At 38.9% G+C, this 13,481-nt stretch overlaps 1 protein-coding gene across 5 annotated transcripts in view; it reads right to left on the minus strand.

Annotated features, from left to right (window-relative positions):
- rsrc1 (arginine/serine-rich coiled-coil 1) overlaps positions 1 to 13,481 on the minus strand; it is a 380,738-nt gene that overhangs the window by 348,139 nt on the left and 19,118 nt on the right. For 3 of the 5 annotated variants that reach the window (XM_048604651.1, XM_048604654.1, XM_048604649.1), the window contains 2 exons: positions 3,428 to 3,628; positions 618 to 746 (listed from right to left, as the gene is read on the minus strand). In XM_048604651.1, the coding sequence (XP_048460608.1) occupies positions 618 to 746; positions 3,428 to 3,609 (311 nt within the window). In that variant the 5' untranslated portion in view covers positions 3,610 to 3,628. Of the gene's footprint in view, positions 1 to 617; positions 747 to 3,427; positions 3,632 to 13,481 lie in introns of all 5 variants that reach the window. The other 2 variants (XM_048604653.1, XM_048604652.1) reach the window with 1 other exon arrangement.

Raw genomic sequence — 13,481 nt, forward strand, 5'->3', positions numbered from 1 at the left:
CTCAAAGTTTCTGTGCCTCAAGATGCTGGTGATCAACAGTGATACCTCTATTGACATCTTTCCATTCTTTATTACTCACATCCTTCTGCCAACCATATATGTTATCAACAGCAAGCAGGTATGTCCGGTGATCAGATCAGCTATAATCTTCTTGAATGATGAAACAGGCTTGAGGGGCCAAGTGGCCTCTTGCTCCTAATTCATATGTTTATACTTTCATCATTACTTGTTCACATGGAAAAAAACTCACACTTAATTCCTTCATAAATTTATTCTCAAATTTCTCTCTCTAACCTTTCTTGTGGCCACCAATCAAGACTGTTCTGCCCTTATTGGCATGCTTAGCTGTTCCTTTGCCTATGTTTATCATGCTTGTACTTTTAAAAAAAAATTTACCATGCTTTCAGCCTTCTCCCCTCGTAAAAAGATTTTTATTTTGTTTTTTGTAATAAACAAACAATTTGTTGACGTGCACTATAGCTGCACCCATGCAATAACTTGAAAAGGTTGACTTGTACTTGGACTGCATAGTTTGCTTTCTAGATGCCGCACAACCATGAGTCTTCAAAACAAAGATTGCCGTTCCCTGCAATATAGAAATTATAACTTATCCATACCTCCTGTTCTTGCTTCTTGATCTGGACCGCCGTGATCTGTAGGATTTCCCTCGATCCCGTGATCTGGTACGACTGCTTCGCTTCTTTCGGACCTCATATGATGAGCTGCTGCTAGACCGACGTCTACGTCTGAAGATATAGAATATACTAATGTATATTACAATCTGTAATGATGTAGTCTTTTAAAAGCTTATCTTAATTTAGATTTCAAAAAGAACTTCAGCTAGAAATCATTGTAAGAACCAGTTTCACAGTTAATCATGTGTAAATGCCTGTGACAACTGATGGGATTCTATTCTGATAAGAACAAATGAATAGTATATTCTACCCCAAAGAAGAAAGTACTACAGATACTAGCCAATAGTTCAAAGGAAAATATTAATAGCTTTGTTCTTTTCTTGGTACATATATCAACATCAGGTCCAACTTCAACCAAAGCACTGACAATTCAAAGTGTCAGAATTTTAATCATTGATGGTGTAAGTGTTGTGTATATAGTATCATTTGTAGTCATTTACCCAGCATATCAAATCAGCATAATATTTTCAAGACCACATTTTTTCTTCCAACCATGTTCAGTATTTTTAATCGTACATTATATGATTTACAATCTTTGACAGTGATATTTTTATCATGAGCTTCCACATTTTAAGGCCTGCTTTTCAACTGTGCTACTACAAATCTAAAAATTCTACATGCTCCATATTATTTTACAGTTTTCCTACTCACCATCTGCACTTTCTACGAGTTCCCAATTCTCTCCAACAGATCCCCATTCACATTTTTAATCTGATAGTATCATTTTATTGTCAATTTCCAGTTATTATCATTTTTGAACATTAGGTGTTCCTGTCCATCTACATTTTATCATTTTCTTCTCATTTCAGTCACATTTGTAGCCACCACTAAATGAGCAATATTATCACAATCTCCTCAAAATTACAACAGCAGTCACTCCAAAAAAAGATGACTTCACTTGGTAGCTTTATCGCAAATTCTTGCATGTTTCTCTAAAGAAAACACTACCATAATGGACAAAGTCTCTGATATTGGCACTGACATTTAAGTATTTGATAAATTGTGATTCTAGGAGTTATCGACTGTGTTACTCTTCAACCAAATCCTTTCTCTTACCCATAGAATCTCCTTTGCTGAATTAAAAAAAATCATGTAAGTGCAGCTTTGGCAACAAGCAAAACACGAGTGCAATAGCACGTTTTAAATACTGTAATTCTTAACTACTACTTCAACATCAACAATTTACAGAATTAGTTTGAAGTAAATAACTTGAAACATACCAGGCGTTTCCGTTCAACTCATCTTCTGCAACTTTAAAACCGCAAGAGAGAGGGCACAGGTTTAAGGTGAGAGGGGAAAGATATAAAAGGCACCTAAGGGGCAACTTTTTCACACAGAGGATGGCGCGTGTATGGGAAAAGCTGTCAGAGGAAGTAGTGGAGGCTGGTATGATTACAACATTTAAAAGACACCTGGATGGGTATATGAGTAGGAAGGGTTTAGAAGGATATGGGCCAAATGGGACTAGGTTTACATAGGATATCTGGTCGGTTTGAACGAGTTGGACCGAAGGGTCTGTTTCCGTACTATATATCTCCATGACTCTCTGACATTATAATCAGCCAATGACTTCATAAACTTTCTCATATCAGCAGTTACATTCTTTTGTCCAAGAATACATACTTACTGAATTCGATTTCAAAATGATACTCTGAACATGCTGAGCTACTAGGGATCTCATAACTATCATTTTCAATTCCATAAGAAATTGTGGTTTCTAACCCATTTTTTTTTAGTGTTTGAACTAAAATATATTGGTTATAGTGAACTAGCACTAATTTCAATAGATAAACAAATGAATACAGAGAAATACCACTTTGTTCACCTCACTTGACAAAACGTCTTCTCAGTTATTGTATCTGCCTGACTTTGTCAAGTTTATGCTCACCAAAAACTGGAATTCACCTTTACATAGAGTTTTCCAAAGTCAACCAAAGAAACAAAGAGATGGAAATGCAAAATAAGTTTCAACAGTGTGGCAGTTATACCATTCTCAATTTTTTACAACAGTGCTCTAAGGAAAGCAAAGTAACAAAACAAATTCCAAAGTTTCTAACTTGCCTGAATTTTCAGTGCTCCTATGTGAATTAAACTAGATTCATCCTACAATCAGCGATTTCTATTCACTATCTAAATTGGAATAAAATCACTTCAGATCCAAACTCCACAATAACTAGCTGCCCAACTGGTCATAAGAATTCTGGCTGCTTGCTCTGTATCTGACAATAACAACTGTTTCCAAATATTTGATCTGTCTTTTGCCTTAAAAGACAAAACGAGAAAAACAAGAACAATATTTGGTAGTGACATGTGAAAAGAATGAAATTTGTCAAAACAAGATGTGTTATGAGGGGAAACCGAAAATTGCTTGGAAAAAACAGGGACGACAACAGATAAAATCTTTCACTCAAAAGTGTAAATCTAAAACTAAAGAAAACAAGATAGAAACAATGTTTTTGCGAAATCCCTTATTCAATCAGGATCTTACAGTGCAACCATGTTAATTTCATATCTGTTAATCTTTGACATGGCTGTTTCTCTGGTATATTGGCTGATTTTGTAAATAGCATCTTACAACAGGTCCAAACACAGAATGCTGGAGAAACTCAGCAGGTCTGGCAGCATTTGTGGAAACAAAATCAAAGTTAACATTTCAAATCAAGTATGACTCTTCTTCATAACTTCATGACTCTTCTTTCTTAACGTTATAACATGTAACTGATAAGACCCACCTTCTGTCCTTGGATCGTGAATGGGAGCGATGACCACGAGAGTGCGATCTTGTCCTTCTACTAGATTTTTTCCGGGTGAATGTTCTGCTATCTGAAGAACTGCTGGAAGTTGATTTCCTCCGGTGTTTCTTTTTACGACGACTTCTGGTATCATCTTCACTATCTGAGGAGTGGCGGCCCATTTTTCAATGTCTTTCAAAACTGCTTAGGAAATAAAGATAAATAATCATCATATGAAAAAGAACACATTGAATTTTTGCGTTAATTCTAATGCATGAAGTCCAATAGATTAGATCTGAATTCTGCAATGCTATCACATCCAGTTATCTATAGTGATGGCCAATCAAGCAATAACCTGGAAGAAAAGGGTCCGTGAACAATACAGAAAATTGTCCAGATAGGTTCTGTCTACAAAAGGATGGACAAATCCAATCAGGCCAATTGTTGGTCCATGAGTCTCAACTCAACCATAGACAAAGTGACGGAAGATGCCACTGGTCAAGTGAAATCATCCGCTTACCGATATTGAGTTTGGCTTCTGCCAGGACCAGTCAGTTCCAGACTTCATTACAACCTTTGTCCATACAAAGACAAGAGAGCTGAAATCAAGTGGTGAGATCATAGTGACTCTCCATGACATCAAGGCTGTTTTTGTCAAGTTGTGGCAATAAAGAGTTATGATGATCCCATGTGATGGTAATACTGGTGAAACCTGCCTTCTCAGACATTAAGTTTTATTTTTGCAATTTGGTTCCCATGGTGGTCAGTCTCTGCACATATTCACACAAGGCTGTAAATGCTTTCATAGATTTATTACATAAAAGAAGAAAAAAGCACAGGTAAAAAATTTTGGTCTTATCACTAACAGTAAAAAAATAGATTCCCAGCACTAAAGCCTGGTGAAGTCACTGCTATCTTCATTTTCAAATTATTTGCTCAACTGGCCAGGTTGTAAGCATTTCCTTTTGGAAACTTTCTGCAGATTCACCACACAATTCTCTCTGGCTGTCCTAAGACACATGGACAGGCGAATTCAATGACTTTTCCATGACTTCAACTACTCTGAAGGTTCTTTCCAACTCTGTTGGCCTACAGGCTGCTTCTTCCTAACTGAACCTGTTTATGGCCGTGGGCCTGCCATTGTAAAATCAAGTCAACAATTGGCAGCAGCTATCTCATCAAGTAGATTGCTCAGTCAAATGATTTATTGGAAAGACTGACTTTAACTTACTGTTCTAAATAACTTTCTGATCCTTTCTTAAAAAAAATCAGACCTTCACAACAATGAAAACTAAAATCCCATTTATCTCAACTTTAGGATCCAAGTTCCCAAAATAATACTATATATTGTAAACTCTCAAAATATGTTTCAATAAAATTAAGTAAATGGGAATCAAAGGCAAAACTCTCATGGGCTGGAAGAGTAACCCACATCGAGAAAGAGAGTTTTGGTTGCCAAGGGTCATCAGTTCCAGACCATCATTGCAGGAGTTCCTCAGGATCATGTCCTAGGCCCAAACATCTCCAGCCACTTCACCAATGATCTTCACTCCAACTTAAGTCAGAAGTGGGGATGCATGCCTGAAACAGGATACAGCATACAGCAAGACCTAAACAATACAAAGGCTTGATTGCTAACAAGTAAGTGTCATTTCTGTCACATAAATGCCAGGCAATCAGATCTTCCATCAGAGGGAAACTAACCATCTTCCTTGACAGTCAACTGCATTACTATCGCTGACTCGCCTCCCATCAACATTCTAGAAGCTTCCACCAACCAAAAACTTAACTGGATCAGCCATATAAATTCTATTACAAGAGTAGAATAGAGGCTGGGAACGAGCAACTCATTTCCTCATTCCTATCCAGAATCTGTAAGGTACAAGTCAGGAACGTGATGGAATTCTCTCCAGCTGTAGGATGAGTACAACTCTGTTGACAATCAAGAAGCTCAACATCAGCCAGAACAAAGCAACCTTAATTTGGTACTTTGACAGGTACCAGGGAGTGAGTTACAAACAGTATAGTTGAGGGACAAAAACAAAGTTCCTGGTAAAGCTCAGCAGGTCTGGCAGCACCAGTGAAGGGAAAAACAGAGTTAACATTTCGGGTCTGGTGACCCTTCCTCAGAAGTTCTTGAGGGGTTTGATGTTGTTTCCATCTTGAGTAACTGATACTGGGGAGTAAGGTACAGACAAGAATCTAATTGAGGTGTTCAGCGTGGTTTATATCTAGTATAACAGATGTGTGAAAGTGAGTCACAGATTGAAATCTAATTGAGAGGTTTGGGGTGGTTTATGTACAGAGTGACAGATACAGTGGAGAGAGTTACAGTTCTCCCTGTCTGTCGATTTCTGTCTGTCTCTCTCTCTCTCTCTCTGCTCCCCCCTGCCTCTCTCTCTCTCTCTCTCTGCTTACCTCTGTGCTCCTCTCTGTCTCCCCCAACATCTCCATCTCTGACAGTTCTTTGACTGTACATTATAATAACGGTAAGGCCAACTGCATACTCAGTGCAACAGAGTTTGCTGTGTCCTGGGCAGCACGGTGGCTCATTGGTTAGCACTGCTGCCTCACAGCACCAGGGAACCGGGTTCAATTCCACCCTCAGGCAACTGTCTGTGTGGAGCTTGCATATTCTCCTGGTGTCTGCATGGGCTTCCTCCGGGCGCTCTAGTTTCCTCCCACAGTCCAAAGACGTGCAGGTAAGGTGGATTGCCCATGGGAAATGCAGCGTTACCGGGATAGGGTCGGGGAATGGTCTGGGCTGGACGCTCTTTGAAGAGTCGGTGTGGACTTGTTGGGCCGAATGGCCTGTTTCCACATTGAAGGGATTTTGTACGGATTCTATGATAGAGGATTGGCCGGTGGGCAGTAAACAGGGTCATTTCCAGCTTGACTGAAAACAAAAAATGCTGGAGATCAAAGCGGGTCAGGCAGCATCCATGGAAGAAAAAACAAGCCAATGTTTCCAGTCTAGATGACTCTTCCTCACTTCCAGCATGGTGAGCTAGTAGTAGTGTGGGTGCCAGAGGGTCACTGCTAAGACATAATCATTTACAATCGATATAAATTATTTAGACAAAGGAAACAAGTGTAATGTCTCTGGGTTCCAAGACCATGTCAGGTGGGAGAGAAAGCTATGGAGACAACCAAATAGGCTGTAAACAGACATGGACAAGTTCATTGAGCGGGCAAGTAATTGGCAGATGGAATATAATCTGGAGAAATGTTGTGTATAGCAAGGATTGACAAATTAATTCAGTGGCACTTTAAAATTCCATTCCCTGCCCAGCCCCACACTTCCAGACCCAATGAGGATTTGTCCGGAGAGAAGCCAGGATATAATAACATTGCAACGTGAAGCTACTGAGTGTAACAGAGTTCACTGCAGCCCATCATACAATCTACTTTGCTGTCCATATCATGTGAGGTATATTTAAAACATTGGTAGAGGAACTATAAATAGCTGAAATGTGAGTCATGTTTGTAAGAAGAATAGAAGACAGAACATATGGATTTAAAATGGTCAGAAATTATGAAATATTAGTGATAGGGCTATTTTCCCCGGCCCGTCAGAGGCTGAGGGCTGATCTTACAAAGTGTATAAAATCATGACGGTCATGGATAGAGTACATAGCAAAGGTCTTTTCCCTAGGGTAGGGGAGTCCAAAACTAGAGGGCATAGGTTTAAGATGACAGGGGAAAGATTTAAAAGGGAACTAAGATGCAACCTTTTCACGCAGAGGGTGGTGCATGTATGGAATGACCTGCCAGAGATGATGGCGGAGGCTGATACAATTACAACATTTAAAAGGCATTTCAATGGGTACATGAATAGGAAGGGTTTAGTGGTATATGGACCAAATGCTGGCAAACGGGACTAGATTAATTTAGGATATCTGGTCGGCATGGACAAGTTGAACCGAAGGGTCTGTTTCCGTGCTGTACATCTCTATGACTACCAACTTAAATATTGACTCTCTCCAGCACTGGCACATTTACAAGATGCACTGTAGTAATGTGCCAAGGATTCTTTGACGGCACCTTGCCACCCCACTACCTTGATTACTCAGGCACCATATGCATTAGAAAGGCACTGCAAATATTGACTCTCTCCAGCGCTGGCACATTTACAAGATGCACTGTAGTAATGTGCCAAGGATTCTTTGACGGCACCTTGCCACCCCACTACCTTGATCATTCAGGCACCATATGCATTAGAAAGGCACTACATGCAAGCTCCCCTCTAAGTTACGCACCATCTTGACTTGGAGCTATAATGCCTCTCATTCACCATCACCAGATCAAAATCCAGAAATTCCCAACCTATCTGTACTGTGGGCACCCCCTGTACCACATGGGCTACAGTAGTTCAGAAGGCAGCTCCACCACCACTTTCTAAAATGCAGTTAGGTATGGCCAATAAAAGCTGTATCCAGTGCAGATGCGCAAAAACAAAAAAAGCAAACAGTGCTGCCAGCACTGTGAATAATGTAAACAGTAGAGTTTAGGATTGGGAGGCCTTAATCACTCTGATCCTACATTGAGGATGAGCGTCGGAGGTCCAAAAGAGTTAGGGATGAACAGGAGGAGCAGCAGCCCTGGCTCCAGGTTATGCTTTGCAACTCAAGGAAGGTGGGTGGGAAGGTGAGGGTCGTGGCTATACAGGTCCAGGTGGCAAGGGAGCAGTGGCTCAATAGAGTCCAGCAGCATGGCTACAGAAAGCAGATGTGCTGGCTATCCTGAAGCATGATAGTGATGTCACCATGAAATAACATGGTTCTGTCAGGAGTGCACATGCAGACTGTGTTCTGTCATAGTCAGTCCCTGTGCAGATGCCATTTTGTTGTTTGGAAAAGTCACTCTGGCCAATTAATGCTGTGAAACTCACATCCCATGAATGAAAGAAAGGAAAAAGGAAGAAATACAGCAACCATAAACATTTGAACCTATCAGATTTTGTCCCACTACACTTTTCTTTCCAAATTAATTTCTTTCCCCCACCAAATACTACATTTTTAATTAAACCATAAATTACTCTCAGTTTACCAACATTTTTGCAGCTATAATTTACAGGATTAAAAGTTTCGGTCTGTTTTACATGTTTGTTATGGTACAGTAGTTCAGATCACTCCTTTGAGAGTTTTGTATTTCACAAACTTGCTCATTCAATTTATCCCCTAATCAATTATGGTAGTGCAATTTGGGTGTATGACAATAGAACACCTCATCCATGCCTTTAGTTCTGTGGTTAAGTTTCAGGATTGGCATTTGCTAGGCAGCAATAAAATCTCATGTAGTCAAACCATGAAGGCAAGTCTACAAAAGTTTACTTTTCTCCCCAGGTTTTGCAAATGATCTGGCAGGATAAGAAATATACTCTGCAAAAGATATTTGAAATCCTTGTGGTATGATTCAATTCTTATTTTTTTCTAAATAATTGTACTTTAACAGTCATTTTCTGACCTTTGGAGAGTATGGTGGTATACTGTGGTCTGAAGAACAGAAAGGTAAAGTCACCATAGTCTTATCAGACTATAGGACTGCTCTCTCATTACAGAGAGACAACTGAAGAAGGTTTAACCTGCGGGTCACCACACCTCAGGGAAGGAGAGAGGTAGAGAAAGGAAATCCTTCACGGTAATCTCAGCCAATGTGGGAATTGAACCCCTACTGTTCGAGTCACTACTCTGCAAACCAGCTGTCCAGTCAACCAAGGTAAACAAATAACTTGTTGGTGTTGCAGTAAACTATTATGAATTTACATCAGGTTGAAAATTATAAGGTTTCAGTTCATCTCAGAGTTTGTTTATACAAATTAATTTTATGTTGGGAATACTTTAGACACATTGTGAAAGGGCCCAAATCATAATATTAAGTGTACAGCCGCATGCCAACTACTGATCTGTTTTGGACATTTCACAGGAGTAATTTTCAGCAACTTTTGTAGAACTAATGAAAACAAAGTCATACTATAATGTGATCCATTTCACTAAAATGTGAGTACTGCATGCTATTACTATTATTTTATTCATTTGCACAGCTATCTTTCAACGACATATTATGGTTCCCATCTTGAGGTTATATACATAGCAAAAAAGTAAAGCACGTATTTTAATTTTCTAGCTGCACAGGTCTGTCGTTACAAATTAATGTACTGTCATAAACTAAACTAAGAAAACAACCTGTCAGGAGACTAAAGTATTCACAACGTCCTGACAAAAAAAAACAAACCATTACAACAATATTCATAACAGTTAGCAAAGTAAATCAGATGTTGAGAGGTGTTTTAAGGCCATTGGTAAGTCAAAAACGCAAAGAAATTCCATCATTTTCATTTCTTCCGCACTGAGTAAAGTTCTGGTTACCACTGTTCAAAAACACAACATAGTTATTAAAGATGACACAAAAAACCCCACCAGGCAATTGTAGGAACACAAAGATCACATTGGGAAGCATGTTATGTAAACTAGAGAGAAGTCAATAGGTGAAATGCTCAGGTTGTGGATAAGGTTGTAGACTTGCTTGCTGTTTGATTGCAGACAAACACCAACCAGCCACCAAGAGACATGACCAATTCTCACTGGTCTCATTATACACAGAAGAAGAAGGACACAAATTTGACTGGAGCAACACATCCATAATAGCATGAGCCAAACAGAAACATGCTAGGGAATTCTTGGAGGCCTGGCCTTTCCAACCAGAACACTATCAACAAACACGTTGAACTGGACTCAATATACAAATCACTGAGAAACAGAACCGGAAGTGCTGTCAACCACGCCAGCAAACCAAGGCGTGTAAATAACAAACGGGATAGAACACCAACACTTCACCGGCAGCACACTAACGATATTACCTAGCAGGGTGACAAAACATCTGCAATCAAACACACCGACTCGGCGAGCAAATCTATAACTTCAGGTGAATTGCTTCCTGTTTTCAGGATTCTAAAGGGTCTAGATAACGTAGACTATGGCAAAATGTTTAATTTTACCTTTTGAACAGGTGAGCCAGAGGAAATGATTAAAGTAGAGTAAGTTCTAAACCAATCTGAGGTAACATTATTTCAAAGGCCAAGTGCTCAATTTTTGGAACAGGCTCCCAAGGATGACTGTGAAACAAATAATATTGATTCCTTCAAAAATAAGTTGGGTAAATTGTTTTACAGAAAGTAATATAATAGAATACTGTACATGAGTAACTTATGACATGATGTGGTCAGTATAGCTTGCCTGGAGGAAACAGGCAGCTATGGACCTTAGTTCCAAAGCTATCCACCACTGGGATTTACCCTGCCCTCATGTCTGGTTCTATTGTCAGCAAACTGGTAAGAGATTGATTATCATTCGTCAACAGCTCCATTTCGTTCAGTCATGCGATCATCAAGATGGTAGATAAAACACAAGCTCTGTTTGTCAATTTCTGTGTTCCAAATATGCAAAGTCATTTTTCCCCAGCTCTAATTTCTGTTGTTCATACACTAGTACTTTTAACTTACTGCACTTCAAAGTTCCTTTTTGTGGGAATTCAGTACCAAATAGAAGCCACACCTATGTACATTTGAATTCAACTAAAACAATATCAATGTCATCAATTAACTTTGGTCTGGTATGGACAAGAGAAAAAAAAAATACAGCACGTTGCCTTTCTCATTATCACCAAGATTTGCATTTGAACTTGTGGAAAAGAATATTATGCAACAATCAAGATATTTTGTTCATTTAAAATCTAACAGGCATTTCAAAGGATTGAGATGACATTAGATAATTATAATTCCAGTTACACTAAAATTGTGACTGTTCTATTAAAATATTGAGTTGAGGAACCTGAAGATTGTTTTCATATGTTTTATAAGAATCTACTCAGCAATTGAAATGTCTATTAGATGCTGTCTAGCCTCCCTTCATGGTGTTCAAGAAGTTCAATTCCATCCTCCTTCAAAGAAGATAAACCAAAGCAAGACTAGACCATAAAGCCCTTCAACCTGCTGCTGCATCATTATCATCTCAGCTGATCCTCTGCCTCAACTCCATGTTCCTACTTGCTTCCCATATCTCTCAATTTCCCAAGAGATCAAAAATCTATCTATCCATCCTCTCCTGGCCTCGAATGTATTCAATAATGCCTTCTCTCTGTCTCACCCTTATTCTGTCCACACATAGCAGAGACCTGCAATAATTTAAAAGTCAAAAGAACAACAAATGCTGTAAATCAGAAACAAAAACAAAAGTTGCTGGAAAAGCTCAACAGATCTGGCAACATCTGTGAAGAGAAATCAGAGTTAATGTTTTGGGTCCGGAGAAAAAGTCACCAGGCCAGAAAAGTTACCTCTGATTTCTCTTCACAGATGCTGCCAGGCCTTTTCAGCTTTAACTGCAATAATTTCTTCTCTCATTTCTACATGCACCTCCAGAATGCTGGTTGGCCACAGTTTTCAGTTTTATGAAGCACCTTGCAAGGTTTTGCAGAAATGTAACTTGTCCATGCAGTAATACAGCAGGGATGTGGCAAAATGTGGGGTGCTCAACAAATACTATGAAGACTATATCATGAGTCTGCCCTCACGTCAAACATCCGTCCTTCTTCAGTATTGCTTTGTGTTTAATGACCTATTTACCACATTTTGCAATGAAGAATCATTATCAGACATCATTAGTCATGCATTCAAAGGGGGAAAGGTATGTGAAAAAATTATCCTTACATTCTTAAAAATTAAAAAGATAAACATACCAATAAATTAATTACCAAATTAATTTTTCATTATTCTGTTATGTAAACTTTCTGTTACTTTCATTTACGGAACAATGCAAAACACTGACAAAGAAAATATTTCATAGAACTTATGAACTAATTAAAGAAAAGGTAAGTCTTACACAGTTTACAAATCTTCGGTCCAAAAATATAGCAATGCTGATGTTCCCTCATTCCTAACACCAAAACAGATGTAAAATTCCCGTTTAATCTGTCTCATTTCTCAGTCAGGAGATCATGGGTTCTTTCTGTAAGATTTAAGATCATAATCTATGCTGACACTTCAGTGCACTGACTGCTGTACTAAGGGGTGCTATGAGTGAATAAAACAAGGCCATTTAAACAAGAAAGCATTTCATAATATCTTGTTCAACAATGACCTCTCAAATAACACCACCAAAACAGATGAACTAATCAGGTATCTAAGTAATTCTGCCGTGCATTTTTTTTTACTTCATCCATGAAATGCGGGCATTACTGGCTAAGCCAACATTTAACATGTATCCTTAATTACCAGAGGGCATTAAGAGCCAACCACATTACTGAGAGTCTGGAGTCACCTATAGGTCAGATGGGAGATTTCCTTCCCTAAAGGACATCAGTGAACCACATGGCTTTTCCAACAATTCATGGTCATCGTTAGACTCTCAATTTCAGATTTTTTCCTTTACTAAATTAAATTCCAACAGCTACCATGGCAGGATTTGAACTCAGGTCCCAGATCATGATTTGGGTCTCTGGATTAATAATCTAGTGATAATACCACTAGATTATCACGCCTAGCATACAGCTGCTGCCACGTTTGTCTGCAGGGACTACTTTGGAAGTTGTGAAGGGTGCTATACAAGTGCAACTTAATTTTATTTTAGTTAACGTACTTCTGGATCAATGCAAATCAACTTTCATGCCAATATCAATGCAATAACCTACTTCTGGGAGATAAAAAATAAGGGGACACAGTTTAAAAATAACCTAAGACAGAGAAGACTAAGTTATTAGTCTGCAGAATTTTCTCCCCAAAGAGCAGTACAGGCTGAAACATTGAATATGGTTAAGATACTAATAGATAGATACTTGTCTGACAAGGAAGTCAAAGGGCATAGCAGGTAAACAACAAAGCAGAAGCCACAACTGGTTCAGTCATGATCTTTTAAATCACAGAGAAAGCTTGAAGGGCTGAATGGCCTCATCCTGCTCGTAATTCATTTGTTTGTATTTCCCCAATGCTCAACTTAAAGCAATACCTTGTCTTTGTAGGGCCGAGACCACCTGAAGGAGACAGTAATGTTGACTTGTTATG

This window comes from Rhincodon typus, chromosome 13, assembly GCF_021869965.1.
Source record: "Rhincodon typus isolate 14 chromosome 13, sRhiTyp1.1, whole genome shotgun sequence".
In the NCBI taxonomy this organism is placed as follows: domain Eukaryota; kingdom Metazoa; phylum Chordata; class Chondrichthyes; order Orectolobiformes; family Rhincodontidae; genus Rhincodon; species Rhincodon typus.